At 47.1% G+C, this 18,845-nt stretch overlaps 1 protein-coding gene and 1 pseudogene across 1 annotated transcript; one reads left to right on the plus strand and one right to left on the minus strand.

Annotated features, from left to right (window-relative positions):
* The first annotated feature begins 3,508 nt into the window (after positions 1 to 3,508).
* LOC136612377 (tubulin alpha chain, testis-specific) lies at positions 3,509 to 12,850 on the plus strand. The gene is made up of 5 exons (XM_066592681.1): positions 3,509 to 3,575; positions 7,063 to 7,285; positions 7,990 to 8,138; positions 9,154 to 9,834; positions 12,470 to 12,850. Exons 1-5 carry the CDS (start codon positions 3,573 to 3,575, stop codon positions 12,761 to 12,763), a joined length of 1,350 nt encoding a protein of 449 aa, XP_066448778.1. The 5' UTR covers positions 3,509 to 3,572; the 3' UTR covers positions 12,764 to 12,850.
* On the minus strand, positions 12,850 to 18,296 carry LOC136595267 (U3 small nucleolar ribonucleoprotein protein IMP4-like; annotated as a pseudogene).
* Between the last annotated feature and the right edge of the window lie 549 nt (positions 18,297 to 18,845).

An 18,845-nucleotide genomic window follows, 5' to 3' on the forward strand; every position in this document is an offset into this window, starting at 1 on the left:
CTGCAGAACATACAGTTATGTCCTGCAGCTGCGAGGTATATATGGAGGGATATCATGGGGCATAATGCAGAAGTGATCTAGGCATCGCAAGTTGTTGTCCCCTCTGGGGACTAAGAAAAAGAAGTATAAATAAGTTTTAAAAAGTTTTACTAATTATTAGGGATGAGCGAGTATACTCGCTAAGGCACTACTCGCTCGAGTAATGTGCCTTAGCCGAGTATCTCCCTGCTCGTCCCTAAAGATTCGGGGGCCGCCGCAGCTGACAGGTGAGTAACGGCAGGGAGCTGGGGAGAGCAGGCGGGAGAGAGGGAGAAAGAGATCTCCCCTCCGTTCCTCCCCGCTCTCCCCCACAGCTCCCCGCCCCGCGCCGACCCCGGCATCATACAGACATGTCAGAAGATGGCACCTCTGTGGCTCTGACCGTCGCTACTTTCTAGCAGCTCATCTGAATTTCTTGGGTTTTCTTCAGGTTTTATGTCATGGAGCGGTGTTACGCTCGCTGCCGCTTCTGTAGGGGTGACTGACAGCGCCGCACAGCCCTACTGAAGAACACTGCAGCGCAAATGGTTTTCGGAGCAGAATCAGGTTTACTGGTTGAGTTAACAGGTGGACAAGCTGCGACCTGCCGGACCCCTCTCTGTGGCTGAAGAATCTCGGTCATGGGACGGTGGGTTTCTGAGAAATAACCTCCCGCCGAGCTGCTGCTGATAGAGAACATAATACAGAGGGTTCATTTCACAAACGGCCTTCCTACGTAATGGAAGAACCGTGCGGATGTTCCAGAGACAGTAATGTACGAGGAGCGTGTTACCGGCGGGACTGAAGGGCGAACTCACATGTTGCATCCCAGAGGTAAAACTGAGAGGGTCACACAGAGCCACACGCAGTCACATAGAGTCACACGCAGTCACATAGAGTCACACGCAGTCATATAATGTCACACACAGTCATATAGAGTCACACACAGTCACACAATGCCACACGCAGTCACATAGAGTCACACACAGTCATATAGAGTCACACGCAGTCATATAGATGCACACGCAGTCACACAGTCATACAATGCCACACGCAGTCACATAGTCACACAGTCATATAGAGTCACACGCAGTCATATAGATGCACACACAGTCACACGCAGTCACACAGTCATATAGAGTCACACGCAGTCATATAATGCCACACAGTCATATAGAGTCACACGCAGTCATATAGAGTCACACGCAAATAGATACACACGCAGTCACACAGTCATACAATGCCACACGCAGTCACATAGTCATATAGAGTCACACGCAGTCATACAATGCCACATGCAGTCACATAGTCACACGCAGTCATATAATGCCACACAGTCATATAGAGTCACACGCAGTCATATAGAGTCACACGCAAATAGATACACACGCAGTCACACAGTCATACAATGCCACATGCAGTCACATAGTCATATAGAGTCACACGCAGTCATACAATGCCACATGCAGTCACATAGTCACACGCAGTCATATAATGCCACACAGTCATATAGAGTCACACGCAGTCATATAGAGTCACACGCAAATAGATACACACGCAGTCACACAGTCATACAATGCCACACGCAGTCACATAGTCATATAGAGTCACACGCAGTCATACAATGCCACATGCAGTCACATAGTCACACGCAGTCATATAATGCCACACAGTCATATAGAGTCACACGCAGTCATATAGAGTCACACGCAAATAGATACACACGCAGTCACACAGTCATACAATGCCACATGCAGTCACATAGTCATATAGAGTCACACGCAGTCATACAATGCCACATGCAGTCACATAGTCACACACAGTCATATAATGCCACAGTCATAGAGTCACACGCAGTCATATAGATACACACGCAGTCACACAGTCATACAATGCCACACGCAGTCACACAGTCATATAGTCACACGCAGTCATATAGAGTCACACACAGTCATATAATGCCACACAGTCATATAGAGTCACACGCAGTCATATAATGCCACACACAGTATACAGATGCTCCCCGACTTGCGAACAGGTTCCGTTCCGGGAGCCCGTTCGCAAGTCCGTTTTGTTCGCAAGTCGAACAAATAGTAGTATGGAGGGGATCGCGGGTGGATCCCGCTCCATACAACGTCGGGTGCCGGCTGTTCTTACAGTGGGCACCCGGCGGCAGCAGTTCCGACGAGCCACGCCGCTTGTCAGAACTGTTAACACTTTAAATACCGCTCTGACAGCGGTATTTAAAGTGTTAACAGTTCTGACGAGCGACGCGGCTCGTCAGAACTGCTGCCGCCGGGTGCCCCCGCTGTAAGAAACAGCCGGCACCCAACGTTCAGGGGGCCCGTACAGCGTCCCACGATGAGATCGCGGGACGCTGTGTGGTTGCTAGGCAGCCGGGGACCTCCTGAAAGGCCCCAGGGCTGCCTATGCAGAGTGCCCATCAAGCGCACGGCTTGATAGGCGCTCTGCCTAGACAGCCCTAGGGCCTTTCAGAAGGCCCCCGGCTGCCCAGCAACCGCGATCTGACCGGACAGGCTTCTATCAGGCTTGATAGAAGCCTGTCCGGTACCTGCAAAGTATGATGTAATGCCATAGCATTACATCATACTGTGCTGTACAGATAGTTCGTATCTAGCGAAATTCGTAAGTCGAATGTTCACAACTCGGGGACTATCTGTATGTTACATGCAGTCATATAGAGTCACATGCAATCATATAATGTCACTTGCAATCACGTGGCTGTACTGGGCAATGAAGGGCAACTTACACACAAAGTGAAGAAAATGCCATAAGATAAACCTACAGGGGTCTTCCCGCAAGGACAGACTAGAAGCCATACAGATGTCAGTCGCATCAATACGATTAATCACGCTACAAAAGATTACGTGAAAAATATGTGAATAAACCCATTGAAATCAATGCATATTCTACAGCTGTGTGAGCGAGCCCTTCAGCCATTGCTGAGTGACAGGAACTAATGCAAAACTGGCAAACAAGATGGCGGCAGATCACTTGTCACTTTAGCCAAACTGGCTGCAGTAATAACTGGTTCTTCTCTATTGTTGATGGACTGCGTTTGTGTGGAAATGATCCTTATTGGAATGAGGTAATGGTACAAGTAGTGCAGCGGATTCATGTCATTGACGTGGTTTAGGGGGCCATGGAGATGTGAGGCGGAAGGCCAGCAATCACTCGCTTCCATTCCCACATCACTGAGCCATTCGCTACCGTCAGAAGGAAACTTCCCGCGCAGTGGTCCATGACCAGCCAACCAATCACAGCTGTGCAAGCAGCATAGCAACCAATCACAGCCGGTGTGCGGTACCAGTAGAAAACCGTTACTACACGCTCGTGAAGTAACTGACTAGAGTTGTTACCCCGCCCACTTTGTAGTTTCATCCAATCAGCAAGGAAAGGCATGCTCGAGCGCACCTCGGAGGTTTTAAAAACAGCGGCAGGTAGCGGGAGAAGCGGCAGTTTTAGAGGAGCGGCAGTGTGAGAGGCGCGGTAGTGACCCTAAAGCATCAATACACGGATCTGCGGAGATTACAATGGTAAGACGAGGCTCCCAACACCGGGATGGCGCCAAGCGGCCCCGCAGCTCGGAGGTGCAATGTAGAGAGAGACAAGGAAAAGTGCGAATTAGCCATCACTTGCAGCGGAGCGCAGGGCCGTGCGATTGGCTGAACGGGCGTGTAGAGGCGGGCTGTGATTGGCTGGAGGCGCGTGGGCGTGTAGTACGGTTGCCACCCGCGGTATGGTTTTTTAACGGCCATATTAACCCCTTACGGACTCGTCTCTTCTTGGTTTTTCCTCCTCACTTTCATAAAATCCTGACTCTTCTATTATCCGTCGGACGGCTTGTAGTTGTTGCTGGTTTTTGTGGACCAAGTTGCATTTTTCAGTGATACCATATAATGTACTGAAGAAACCGTTAAAAGTCTCCAAGTGAAGTGAAATAAAAGGAAAAACCAAACTCCACCAACTTTGTTTTTTTTCTTTTCTCTGGTGTAAACGCTGTGGCGAACATGACTTTATTCTGCGGGCCGGAACGATTACGATGAGACCAAATTTATAGAGGTTTTGGGGTTCATATAGTGTTGTATAACATTTATCATATTTTTGGAGGATTTGGGGGAAGAAATTCCACGTTTTTATTTTTCGCTTTCAGTGTGATCGGCATAATAAGTATTCTTCGGGTTGGCATGATTCCGGTGGTGCCAAGTTTATTTTTTTTTGTTTTGCTGTTTTTGTACATTAAAAGCGCTTTTTTTGTGTAAAGATTTGTTTTTGTGTTTTCACATTCCAAGAGCCGTGACGGTAAATCTCCAGAGCTCCAGGAGTCATCGTTGCCGTTAGTGGGAACAGATGACATTTTAATCACTATTTTTTCCTTTTTTTTTCTAGAGGCGAGATTAACAAAATCTGCAATTCTAGTATGTTTTTGATTTCTTTTACGGCGTTCACTGTGCGGTAAAATAATTCTGGGGGTCACTAAAATTACATCAATAACGCATTTAGGGCTGCGTTTTTTTACGCGATTGTCAGTGGGACTTTCTAATGTTAAAAACGCATCGCACAAAAATCACAAAGCGGAAACTTGCGATGTGTTTTTAATAGAGATGAGCGAGCATACTCGATAAGGCTAACTACTCGAGCGAGTAATGCCTTATTCGAGTACCTGCCCACTTGTCTCTAAAGATTCGGCTGCCGGCGGGGTGAGAGGTGAGTTGCGGCGGGGGGGAGAGAGGGAGAGAGAGATCTCCCCTCTGTTCCTATACCCCGCCGGCCCCCAAATCTTTAGAGACGAGCGGGGAGATACTCGAATAAGGCACTACTCGCTCGAGTAGTTTGCCTTATTGAGTATGCTCGCTCATCTCTAATTTTTAACATTAGAAAGTCCCATTGACATTTGCATTAAAAAACGCAGCGTTAAAAAAACACAAGTGGGTAAGAGCCCTTATATAAATCTTTTTCCATAGCTTACTACTTTTAAACACTTTTTAAAAAAATAGTTTATTTATTTTTTTTGTATCGTCGCATACAAGTTTGCCCCTAACAATTTTTTTTCGCCAACAGAACTGTTTGAGATTTCGGGTTTTTTTGCGGGACGACTTGTACTCGTTATTGGTACCATTTGATGATCTCTGACTTTTTGATCACTTTCTATCCCTTTTTTGTGAGACAAGATATGCAAAATTGGCTATTTTCACCATGTTTTTTCACGGCGTGCACTGTAGGGGTTAAATAATGTAGCACCTTTTTTCTGTGGGTGATTACCAGCGCAGCGATACCATATTTATGATGATTTTTTTGTCATTTAAATAGTAAAGAGGGGATTACTTTTTTCAAATTTTAATTACTTTTTTAGGCCTTAGTCACACGGGCGTTTTTTCGCACGATTTGCGGATCGCATGACGGATGGGCATCCGCAAATCGCGTGACCGGGGCCCAAAAATCGCCTGAAAATCTGCTCCTAGCTGCGTTTCATTAGAAACGGGCCGGAGCTGTCCAGCGCATTGCATTCAATGGAGCCGGCAATATAGCCGGCTTCATTAAAAGCAATGCGCTGCGGGCGTGCGTGTGATGAATTGTCGGTAAGGGCTTATATATATAAGCCCTTCCCTGCAATTCATCCAGAAATGTGTTAAAATAAAAAGAATATATATACTCACCTTGTCCCGGCAGCCGGAGTTCAGCACGGCCGGCCTGCAGTGGGTGAGAAGGGGGTGTGACTCAAAGCTGCCCCTGATTGGCTCAGCGCTGAGCCAATCAGAGGCAGGTCTCACTCACACCCATTCATGAATTCATGAATGGGTGTGAGTGAGACCTGCCTCTGATTGGCTCAGCGCTGAGCCAATCAGGGACAGGTCTGACACACACCCCCTTCACACCCACTGCAGGCCGGCCGCGCTGAACTCCGTCTGCCGGGACAAGGCAAGTATATATATATTTTTTATTTTAACACATTTCTGGATGAATTGCAGGGAAGAGCTTATATATTTAAGCCCTTCCCGACAATTCATCCCGCGCACGCCGGCAGCCCATTGCTTTCAATGGAGCGGCTGTATTGCCGGCTGCATTGAATTCAATGGGCAAACATCGTTCTTCTCTGTCACAGCTGTTACAGCTGTGGCAGAGAAGAATGATTTGTCTAGTATATGTTCTCAATGGGGTCAGCGCTGCTGCCGCCGGCCCCATTGAGCGCATATAGAGAAGAGAACAGGAATCGCAGATCGCAGATAGGTGCGATCTGCGATTTCTGTTCTATAATTTATCGGACGAGCGCATAAAAAGCGCTCATGTGTCCGATACCATTGCAAAGCAATGGTTTTAAAAAATCGCCTATGCATGCGCAAATCGCGCGAGAAAACACCCGTCTGACTAAGGCCTTACACTTTTTTTGTCCCACTAAGGGAACTTGAATAACGCTGCCTCTGATTGTTCTTGTATAACACTGCTATACTTCCGCTGGAGACTGAGCCTCATAGGCCACCATAGATGGCAGACTCGGGAGTCCACTAGTTGCCTCTGCAACCCCATGATTAGAATGTGGGGATTTGATGGGTCACAGAGGGAGACTCCTTCCTCTGTCACACTGACCACAGCATGTACAGAGTTAAACAGTGAGGATTGGTGGTTTCTCGTTTCCCCGCTATCAGAACAGGTTCTGTCCCCCCCATCCCGATCCAGTATTCTCTAAAAAGGCCATTAGTGACCTCAGTTTAAAAAAAAGCGTATGGGCGGTCACTATGGGGTTAAAGTGTCTTCCTGGATAAAGATATCAAAAGAAATACGATTAAAGTGATTTTCCAGACATCAGATAAAATTAGAAAAGGAGAGCGCTTTAGTCGTCTGTTGCGTGTCCCATCCTCCTGGCCTTCACAAGCCATTCGTGAATGATGTACGACACATGACCAAAACCAGCAGGACACTCAATGGGTGAGCGATCGACATAAATGTAAAAACTTCTCAAGAAAACCCTTTAACTTCAGTTTGCGGAGAGCCGCGCACGTCTGACACATTTGGTTGTTCCTGCAGCGTGAGTGCATTTCAGTCCATGTCGGCCAGGCGGGGGTACAGATTGGCAATGCCTGCTGGGAGCTCTACTGCCTGGAACATGGCATCCAGCCCGACGGACAGATGCCCAGTGATAAAACAATCGGTGGAGGCGACGACTCGTTTAGCACCTTTTTCAGCGAGACAGGAGCCGGAAAGCATGTGCCCAGGGCTGTGTTTGTGGATCTGGAGCCCACAGTGGTTGGTAAGTAGTGCCACCTTCACTAGACCCAGAATTTATCATCACAAATGTTCTTGATTAGAGATGAGTGAACGTACTCGTTTAGGGCGATTTCGCAATCGAGCATCGTTTTTTTCAAGTAACTGACTACTTGGGCGAAAAGATTTGGGGGGCGCCGGGGGTGAGCGGGGGGTTGCAGAGGGGAGTGGAGGGGAGAGAGAGAGCTCCCCACTGCTACCCCCCGCTCCACCACGCCGCCCCCCGAATCTTTTCGCCCGAGTAGTCAGTTACTCGAAAAAAGCGGTGCTCCATTGCGAAATTCCCCTAAACAAGTATGTTCGCTCATCTCTATTCTTGATGTGTAAATATACAAGTGAAGGCTTTTTGTGTGGATGATGCACAGGTGTACGTGGACAGCTCTGTTCCCACCCCAGTTGCCAGGCTTGGTATTGTAGGCTGTGTCCCATTTACTTCAATACCAAGCTCAGGCTACTGTGGTGGAAACAGAGCTGTCCACTTCCTGCAGAAATCAGCACTATGCATGAGCGCAGTGGCTCGGTAAACCGCTGGTCGGCAGGGGTCCCATATGGTAGACTCCCCTGCCCATCTACTACTCATGGGCCATCAGTAGTTTAAAGCTGGACATTCCCTTTAACTAGGAGTAGGTCATGTTACTCAGCATTAAGGCTTCTGGGATGATTACGTCTAACAGATGTGTTGCGGTCTAGATGAAGTGCGCACCGGCACCTACCGGCAGCTCTTCCACCCCGAACAGCTCATCACTGGTAAAGAAGATGCTGCCAACAATTATGCTCGGGGACACTACACCATCGGGAAGGAGATCGTTGATTTGGTCCTAGATCGTATACGCAAGCTGGTGAGTGTACTGCTGAATACTCAAATGACAAGATAGAACAATACCTCTGCAGTGCCCCCTATTGGAAGGCTGCATTCATGCAAGTCACTGTCAGTCCTTTTAACAAGCCTTATAACAATGACTGGGAATTGTAGGCCAAAGCCAGAAGACCATCCATGGACAGCTGTTTTGGGGGGATTGCCCTCATCAGTGTGTAGGAGGTTTCTGGCTTGGCTAGTGAGAGTATGGATAGCCTTATAAGTCTCCTCATTTACTTCCAGGAGAAACCAGACCCTTCCTAACTCTGTGTACTCCTTCACATCAGCTTTGGAGCCTACTTTTGCAGTATATTTGCTTAAAGAGACTGCCAACATCTATTTGTAGCCCTCTCTAAAAGAGCCCCATGAGGCCACACCTTTTACACTGATATCTGCATGGATCTGTGCAGCAGCTGCAGGCGACATCCTCCAGCCAATGAGTGGCAGCTCTTTACGCACCCTAATAAGCAGAGAGCTGTCAATTAGTGGCGGGTAGGCGGACCTAGCCTGGAGCTCATGAATATGCGGGACTATAAGTAGTCCTCTATGCATTCACTGTGACTAATAAAATGCAGGTTCCTGAAAAAATGCTGCCCAGACCCCACAGCAGACAGGGGCAAAAATGTGACTGTCTCTTTACCGTACCCACAGTGCTCCATTCATCCAATGGTCAAGTGTCCTTTATGGCCTCTGTTGGGTTGTAAACATCAGTATACGTTTTTGTGGCAGCAATATGCAGTGTGTTTTTTTAATCTTACACAAGCGGTTGTCCCATTTCTAGATGTTTTGCTGCAGGCTGTGTCCTAATGTAATGAATGGAACGCAGCCCGCACTACCATCCCAGGCCACCGCACAATGTACGGAGCTGCAGCAAAACCGCTATAAATGGAACAGCCCCTTTAACAACGTAACCCACTATATGGCTGTACAGCGGGGCTCGTCAGGAGATTCTCTGATGTTATGTGATAGTTTCCATATTCATTTGTTCTTTCCGGCAGGCTGATCAGTGCACCGGCCTACAAGGGTTCCTCATTTTCCACAGTTTTGGAGGAGGCACGGGCTCCGGATTCGCATCTCTTCTAATGGAGAGACTTTCTGTAGATTATGGCAAGAAGTCCAAGCTTGAGTTTGCAATCTACCCCGCACCCCAAGTTTCCACCGCAGTGGTAGAGCCCTACAACTCCATATTAACTACTCACACAACTCTGGAGCATTCAGATTGTGCTTTTATGGTAGATAATGAAGCCATTTATGATATCTGCCGCCGCAACTTGGACATTGAACGTCCAACATATACTAATTTAAACCGTCTCATTGGGCAAATTGTGTCCTCAATCACCGCTTCTCTGAGGTTTGATGGAGCTTTGAATGTTGATCTCACTGAATTTCAGACCAACCTCGTTCCGTATCCACGCATTCATTTCCCACTGGTCACGTACGCTCCCGTCATCTCTGCAGAGAAGGCCTACCATGAGCAGCTGTCTGTTGCTGAGATAACCAATGCATGCTTTGAGCCAGCAAACCAGATGGTGAAGTGTGACCCTCGCCACGGCAAATACATGGCATGCTGCATGTTATACAGGGGAGACGTTGTCCCCAAGGACGTCAACGCTGCCATTGCAACCATCAAGACAAAACGTACCATCCAGTTCGTAGACTGGTGCCCCACAGGTTTCAAGGTCAGTATTCATCCTACTGGTACACTTTGGTCAGTGAGAACATCAGGCTTATATGTTTATATTGCGGTACATTTCTACGGACTACACAGCCATTTTTTATATTCATTAACAATATTACCATTATACAGAACTGTCACTCTACTCACAAATTGTGGACTAAAGGCCCATTTAGACGTGGCGAATGTCTGGCAAACGATGCCCAACACTCGTCCCTGTGTGTCCTCGCTCTCGTGCTATTGCATGGGAGCTAGTATTGCTGGTTCGCTCACAGAGCTGCCAGCAGCAGGGCGGCTGGAGGAGATTTCTCTCCTCGCACTCCCCTGCCCTTCTCTATTGACTTAACATAGCGACCATTCAGTACTGAACGGCTGCTATTTACACTGAATGATGATCGTTCAGTACAGAACAGCCGCTATATTAAGTGAATGGAGAGGGGCAGGGGGCGCGAGGAGTGAAATCTGCAGCTGCCCCACTGTGAGCCAGGGATACTAGCTGCCATGCAGCAGCACAAGAGCTAGCATGTGCGGGGACAAGTGTCGGGCATCATTTGCCTGGTCCAGTCTAAATTGTCCTTTAACAATAAAGAGATTGGCTTATTGACACAACCATTTCCAGATCACTTCTTGACCTCACGGAACGTGACCCTCAGTCTGGTGTGTTGGGGTGCAGAGTTACACAGACCCCTGAGTCTGAGCTGCCATCAGTGGAAATGTGATTAAGGCTACATTCACACAGGCGAGAAACTCGACCCTATTTCACGCTTGCCAATGCATTTTTCACTTGATGCCACTTCTGTGAAATCCCGATCCTTCGGTGTTTGTTTCACGCGCTTCAGAGGATCGCAAGTGTTTCCCATTGATTTCAATGGGAAATATCGCATGATGTGCGAGTGCCATGTGATGTCTTTTAAGGTCCTATTGAAATCAATGGGTGAGGCCAGAAGATTGAACATGCTGCGATTTTTATCAGTATTGCTTATGTGAATAAGGGTGGGCACCCACTGACGATATTTTCTTTCTTGCACTGCGAGAGCAAGGGAAAACTCTTGCCTCGCAGCGCAAGAAAGACGCCAAAATAGAACTGGCATACCGCCAGTGTTTTCAATGGGGCCAGCGGCAGCAGCGCTAGCTCCATTGAAAACATAGGGAGAGTACCACGGACTTCTGCCACAGCTGTGGCAGGCGTTTCCTTCATCCCCGCAGGGACCGCGGGGAAAGTACCACGGACTTCTGCCACAGCTGTGGCAGAAGTGCAGAAAGATATCCCATTGCTTTTGAATGGGATCGGCACTGTTGCCGATCCCCTTGAAAGCAGTGCTTTCTTGCAAGTCCCGCATTATGATTATCGGGGAGAGGCTTGAAATATAAGCCCTTCCCTGAAAATCCTCAATAAGTGTTAAAAAAAAAAAAATTTACTCGCCGCTCAGACGCGTTCTCTGGCTGGCTCCCCGACACTGCTATCCAGCACTACTATCCAGCACTTTCAGCAGGCGGGGTTTTAAAAATCCCCGCCTACTGAAAGGGCTGTGCTGATTGGCTGAGGGCTCAGCCAATAGCAGCTAGTGCTTAGCTATTGGCTGAGCGCTCAGCCAATTACAGATTGTGCTTAGCTATTCATGCATGAATACCTAAGATAGTGCTATTCATGAATGCATAGCTAAGCACAATCTGTAATTGGCTGAGCGCTCAGCCAATAGCTAAGCACTAGCTGCTATTGGTTGAGCCCTCAGCCAATCAGCACAGCCCTTTCAGGAGGCGGGGATTTTTAAATCTCTGCCTGCTGAAAGTGCTGGACAGCAGTGCTGGGGAGCCAGCCGGAGGACGTGTCTGAGCGGCGGAGAGGTGAGTAATTTAAAAAAAAAAAATTTTTTAACACTTATTGATGATTTTCAGGGAAGGGCTTATATTTCAAGCCCTTCCCGATAATCATACTGCGGGGCTTGCAAGAAAGCACTGCTTTCAAGGGGATCGGCAATGGGATATCATTCTGCACTTCTGCCACAGCGGCATTCTCCCTATCTTTTCAATGGGGCTAGCGCTACTGCTGCTGGCCCCATTGAAAAGACTGGCGATATCCCGGCGGGATGCCGTCTTTTTTTTTCGCACTGCACTGTGAGCCTTTTCATTTACTCTCGCAGCGCAGTGGAGAAAAAAAACGCCAGTAGGTGTCCGCCCTAACTCCACTCAAAGGAGTGAAGCTCATATGCGTGTGTCTCGCAATGCACAAAACTCATGCAGGATTCTTGGCTGTGTGAATGTGTCCTAATTGTTACCTTTTTTAAAGCAAGCATGTGGATGGAGGGGGTAAGAAAGACTAAAACATTGTGTTATATATGTGAAACAACATTTGTGCCGTTAGCTGCCATTAGAGTCAACTTTATAGGACTGGCGGAGAGAAGAGTGCAGTGCTTGGCTCTGTGTGGGGCGTCTCAGCCGTGGGCTCCCTCCTGATCAGAAACTTACCTCTTTAGTTGGTTCATCCTGCAGGCATACAGAAGCCTCCAATTTTATGAGAAAAGGGAGAATGTAAAAATAAAACGAGCAGCAGCTCCGCCCCTTCCTGCAGCAGCTCTGCCCCTTCCGCAGCAGCCAAGAACTATTTTAGTGCTAACTGTACCATTGCTTTGTTTCTACAGGTTGGAATCAACTACCAGCCCCCCACCGTGGTGCCCGGAGGGGATCTGGCCAAAGTGCAGCGTGCCGTATGCATGCTGAGCAACACTACCGCTATTGCAGAGGCCTGGGCCCGGCTAGACCACAAGTTTGATCTGATGTACGCTAAGCGTGCCTTTGTGCATTGGTACGTTGGAGAGGGGATGGAGGAAGGAGAGTTCTCAGAGGCCCGAGAAGATCTGGCAGCACTGGAGAAGGATTATGAAGAAGTGGGAATAGATTCTGTGGAGGGGGAGGGCGAAGGAGAGGAGTACTGAGCCCCCCCGCTACAGCATGGTTCAGTTATAACCCACTGGATGGAACTATAGCCCTGTTTGTTCTCGTTAGGTTGCGTTTTATGACCAGTAGAATAGAAGTTGTGTTGACTGTCATTTAAGAAATCTTTATTTACACATAACATACAAATGCACAGAAATCCTATTCAATGCTGGGATACTTCCCTTTCTTCACTGTATTGGTATATGGATGCCAGCGCCGCTCCACCTCTTCTGTGCTCTCATTCTCCAAAGTGCCCCGTTTAATCATATACACTGCGATAACAAACAATTATAAGTTCTGAGCATCGATAGTTGATCTACATCCATCAGCAGCCAGAAATAAGGAGATAGATTGGCGAACGCCATGCCATTGATGTAGTGGCTATTTGAACACACAGGGCACTTATGGCATGCCAAAACTTTAAAAGTGTACCTATCATTTCTTACGTTTCGATGGTGGGGGTCTGGAGATCCTACCAATCACTGAAGGGGCACAGCACTCAGCTAAGCACTTCTGGCCCTTCCTTATTAAAATGACAATTGCACAAGTGCATATGTTCTGTGTGCGTTACATGCATATTTTTCTATGGGTGTAATAACGCAGTGTTGAGACCTCACTGACTTACATTGCGGTAGTCAAACATGCGTGGAGAAAAAAAATTAGAGCCTGCCCAATTATGGTGTGCCCATGCAAGGTTATGGGAGTATTTATGCAAGAAGGCAGGAAAAGTCCTTTGGTCCTTCTTGCATTTTTTTTCTTAAAATGCATGCAAAAAGAAAGAGCAATAAGGAAAAAAATACCCAGTAAATACGAGCAGTTTCAGTCTGAATATAGTGCGTATATCAAGGAGCTAAACTGCTTATGCCTGTGTGAGCTCTAATTCTAGCAGATGACGGGGTCCCAGCTTTTACTGTCGGCAGCGAGCGGCCAGGGCACGCTGCTGGTCTATAAGCTGCTGGGAGTCACAGCTCCACAATGATGGGTTGTAGACCAGCACTAGATTACAGTGTGACCATCTGTCATCCTTAAGCTTCACCCACACTTCATCTCAAGCCGCAGGCCAACTTCAAACAACTCAATATTGTGCCTTAGGAAAAGAACGGCAACATTAGCTAGATAAGCGCTGGTCAGAAGGGTCCCACGTCACAGCCCAGAACACAAGACATACCTAAATGAAATGTAGTCCACTTGATTTGCAAACGTTATTACTCCCTCTCATCCTCGGGCACAGGGAACAAATACTTAAAGATGCTGGACACCTAGCGCAGTAAAGCAAGTGTTCAGAAGAGGCACGACCAATGCATGTGGCAGCCTACAAAGCCATTTCTTACCCGCTGGCCAAGCCTGGAGGGGAAGTTGTGGATAAGCCTCCGACATAGTGCCAAGGTCTGGAATATCGTGCCTCGTTACTACATTATAAAGCGTGAAATATGCAGTCGGCGCAAAAGGAAGATGACACATGATCAGCCCATCTGAAAAACAAAACTGCAACATGCTAATTTTCTGTCATTTATTACGGAGTCCATTACACCAGATGTAGCAGAGCTGAAGATGTCCTACTACTGCTTGTGCAACACCATTTGTGGATTGTGATAGGACAAATTTAGCTCTGCTGCATCTCTATGCATCTCAAAGAGATAAATGCCAAATTGTATGATGCTGCAATACAGCCAGTGCCGGTTGTTAGAAAGGTCCCTGAAAATATGTTAATTGCAAGCTGTCTGGGTCCCCCAGTGATCAGCCGTACCTGTGGGAGAACCAGCTGCTAGTGTTCACTTCCCTATGGGTGACATTAAGTATTGGAGAGCGAGAGGCTACAGCTGAGCACTAATGCAATGTAATACCACCCACCCTTAGGCCGGTGTCACACAAGCGTGCCCTTCAGCACAAGTTTTTTGTACACGGAATGATGTTTTTTTGCGAGCATATCGGTGTATTTTTCCGCCTGCAGGGCATGTTCCTTTGCAAACGAAAATAAGTAATAATTGTCCTGTGTAAATGAATGTTAGTGAATTCAATTGTAAGGCGTGAAAACAGCCTCGCATCACTGCAGGGAATCCCTTTCCCCCCTTTGCTTTCAATGGGGCCGGTGGCAGCAGCGCTAGCCATTTTAAAAACAATGGGAGAACTCCGCAATCCTCTGACAGGGATTTCCCCGTGGGGATGAAGGAATCCCGTGTCGCTGCTGTCATAGAGGATCGAGGAGTTCTCCCATTGGTTTCAATGGGACTAGCGCTGCTGCAATATTGCAGGAGGATAGAACATGCTGTGATGTGTTTCTCACATAGCATTGTGGTGACATGCGGGAAAACATGGCTCATGTATATAACCCCATTCAAATGAATGGGGTTCAGATTTGTGCGTGCTTTTATCGCCCATGTGAAGCCGGCCTATAGGTTGAAACCTACAGATCTGCACTGAAAATCTGGAGCAAATCAGCTACATGTGAACGCATCCTTAGCGGTGCAATTTGGTCAGACGTTTTGCGGGAAAGTAACGGGTTTATGCAAGAGCAATTTTTAACTCAGACTGATAATCTGAGATTGAAAGGTCGCTGCATGTCCTATTTTTGGATGATTGTGTTTTAGAATCACCCATCATTTTCTTTGGCAGCAAGAAAAAGGAAAAAATTGCATTTTTTCTATTGAAACATGAGATTTTCACTTGTGAAAAAAATCGCATGATGCGGAGAGGTGATGCATTCTTTTTACAAAACAAATCACACTTGCAACATATCGCACTTTTAAACTTGTGATTTATTGGTCTGGACAGTTATTCAACTCGCCCCTGTGACTGCACTCTTATCCTTCCTTTGTGACAGCACTCTCTCCCAACCCCTTCCCCTTGAATGCACTCCCTCCCCCATCCTCTGTGACTGCACTCTCTCTACACCCCCCCCCCCTTCATGACTCTCTCTCTCTCTCTCCTACTTCACCCTCCATGACTGCACTCTCTCTTCCCTCTGAAAGTGGATAAGCTTTGGCCTCTTTCATGTGATGGCTGGGAGTGGTTCATTGAGCGCTGCAGTGATTGGTTCTCGAGAACCGCGGCTTTTTGAATCCCCTGACCATGAAGCGTTGGCTGAAGACTACAAACAAGTGCCGTGGAACTGCTGGAGAAGAAGAGGAGACAGCGCCTATTAGGTAATGTAATGTTTCGTTTCTTTTGGTTCAAAAGATTTTTATTCACATTTTTCAACATTACAGATATTTTGTGTAAGCTCGCATAAATTGCAGAAGAAAAAAAAAATTCTTAGGCTCTTAGAGCTCAGTAAGAGCCTAACACAGCATTACCAAATCCAACAAACGAATAAGATAATTAGGCATTACACAAACAAAAGGCAAAAAGAAGCAACTTGTAAAACAGTTGACGACACAACAGACACTAAACCTCAGACAGACAAGGGGTGGGGACTGGACCCGCAGAACCGAGAGTGACGCCCATGTCCAGCTGCGGTTGAATTCACTGTATCCACTCAAAATGTTTTGGTTTTTTTTGTAATGTAGCTAGGGTTTTTATTAGGGGAAACGGTAGACCTTCCTACTGAAAAAGTTGCATCTCCCTCCATGCACTTCCTGCAATGGCAGGATGTAAAAACGCTATGGGGCCGTCGCTAAGGGGTTAAATTGCACAGCTTGTCAGCAGTATCGCAGTTTACACTTGCAGAATTCACCTTCTAACCAAGCGGTTTGGATTTTGAGGCAGACTTTCTGCTGCTGATCTGCTATAGAATGTGCGCTGCGGACACGACACCCCATGTAAGGGCTTCTACCCACATTTTTTTAACGCGATATCGCTGTGTTTTTTAATGGGACTTTCTGATGTTAAAATCACATCGCATAAAAATCGCAAGTTTGTGATTTTAACATTAGAAAGTCCCATTGGAAAAAAACGTAGAGATATCAGTGTTTAAAAAAAAAAAAAATGCTAGTGGGTAAAAGCCCTAAGGGAGATCCACAAGACACCAAGAGGTGGATGTCATGACGCGCTCAGAGCTCGCTCTCCCGGTGGAAATCACTTATAAGAGAAAATTCTCTTCTTTCAAGATTCCCAAATAGGGACCTTTGAAAATCTTTAAATCACAAGCATTTTGGCCCCGGTTGAAACGCTGATTATTTGGGTGCAACTTCCAAACCCCAATATCTGCTAAAGGTCCGTCAGCAATGAGGGTTAGTGGACATTTTATACCAATAAGGGTAACAAGCGCACAACAGATCCTCAGATCTCTGAGGCCGGGCACACACGAGCGTATCTCACCACTGTCTTCCTGATGTTTTTTTTGGTTTAAATTTCCCTCTGTTATGTATAAACGCTGCATATACGCCATGTAATTGAGTACGTACTTCGTTTAAAGATAACAGCAGGGCTTCATCGCACGTAATACACGGTAAAACAGAACATGCTACGTTCTTTTTTTATGTAATAAAATTACGCTGGTGTGAGCCTGCCCCAGTACTCGTACGGATGCGCTGGCCGATTCTACAAATGTCTGCAAAGTTTTACTGTGAAATTTGCATATGGTCTCAGTGGTGCCATTGAAGGGGTCCTCCCAGCTCAGCAAAATGATCTATCTACTTCAATGGGAGCTCTGAAGAAAGCAGAGATCAAGTGTTCAGCTATCTTGCCCCAATCAAGGTGACCCTCCAGGCCAGGAGAAGTGGAGATGGCCGGACGGCTACTCTGTCTACCTGGTGCATCCTGTATGTAATATTTATCGGCATACTAAGACCCTACATGTCACTCCGACTGGCCGGCTCATGTGGCCAATCGCCGCAGGTGTAGGAGAAGCATCTTTGTTTCTCTAGGCCCGGAGAGAAGGTTCGTATTTGCATCCTCTGCCATCAGCACTTTATGAATCCACAGGGCCGCAAGCTGGGGATTAATGAGGGTCCCAGTGGCCGAAGCCCCACCAATATGTTATTCCCCAACCTGTGGGCAACTTGCCGAGACAGAATTGACCCTCGATAGGGAAAGGAGCATAAAATATCTGCTGCCTCCAACTCCCACTAGCCTTGACAGGCCATGTAAAGGAGGTTGAGAGGATCATATGCCACGTACGCCCAGGTCAGACAATCCTCAGACATCAGTAAGGATGGCAGCGAGTCTACCACCTTGGGTTTAGGACATACCTGGAGTGCCTCTGCTTGTGGACGATCCCCAGGTCAGTCATGTTGTAAGCTTTGCAGGCCTGGACCAGCTCGCCCATCTCATGCTTTGCTCTGTTCATACACAGCACTAGGAAACACCAACTTCAGCTTCTGGAGGGTGACAAAAAGGTGACATCGGCACCTAGAATGGGACATAGTGGGGGTCACTTGGCAGGAAGCAAAACCCCGATGTGCAGCATACCTTGGCAAACATCTTGAGTTGTGAACTCTGGTCCCTGGATGTTCTGATTATGTTCTTTGGAACATCTATGCCGACCCACTTATACTGATCATTCATGTGAGGAGACGCCAGCGGAGGAAGGGCAATGAAGAGCTTACGTGCTGGGACTTGTAGTCTCACCACAGGGATTCTTACCTTCTCCATCCAGACACAGACCTTTCAGCAGGCGCGGATTTTAAATCCCCGGCTGCTGAAAAAGCTTCAGAGCAGTACAGGGAGAAGGAGCGGCTAAACACGCCCCTGAGTATATATATTTTTTATATTTAAGGCCTTCCCCAAATATCACTGCAGGGGTTGCTGTCAGGCCATTGCTTTGAATAGGGGCGCCGGCAGCAGCGGTGGCCCCATTGAGAGCAATGCTGCATGGAGCTTCATTCATGCGTGTTTTGGCATGTGCATTGACACGTGGATTTGTGCGCACGTGCAAATGCACGCTCATGTGAACAAAGCCTTTTTTGTAGAGTAAACAATTGTAAAAAAAAGGAAACGTACAATTTTTATTCAGATCTTTATTGAAAAGACACAAAATGCAAGTAACTATTTGGAATTGGAACAAAACAAATCAGAACCTAGTAAAATTTTTGCGTAAAATTAATAGACATATAATGCTGTTATAGGGAGGGATGAGCCGGATGCTGATAGTAAATGTTCAATATTTGGCTTCATATTAGTGAGTTATAGTCTTAAATCTCC

The sequence above is a fragment of the Eleutherodactylus coqui genome, chromosome 1, assembly GCF_035609145.1.
Source record: "Eleutherodactylus coqui strain aEleCoq1 chromosome 1, aEleCoq1.hap1, whole genome shotgun sequence".
In the NCBI taxonomy this organism is placed as follows: Eukaryota; Metazoa; Chordata; class Amphibia; order Anura; family Eleutherodactylidae; genus Eleutherodactylus; species Eleutherodactylus coqui.

Excerpts from the sequence above, each read along its gene's own strand:
- LOC136612377 (XM_066592681.1), top strand. Across the intron at positions 7,286-7,989 it reads TCTGGAGCCCACAGTGGTTG|ATGAAGTGCGCACCGGCACC; the intron begins GTAAGTAGTGCC and ends GTTGCGGTCTAG. Across the intron at positions 8,139-9,153 it reads TAGATCGTATACGCAAGCTG|GCTGATCAGTGCACCGGCCT; the intron begins GTGAGTGTACTG and ends TCTTTCCGGCAG.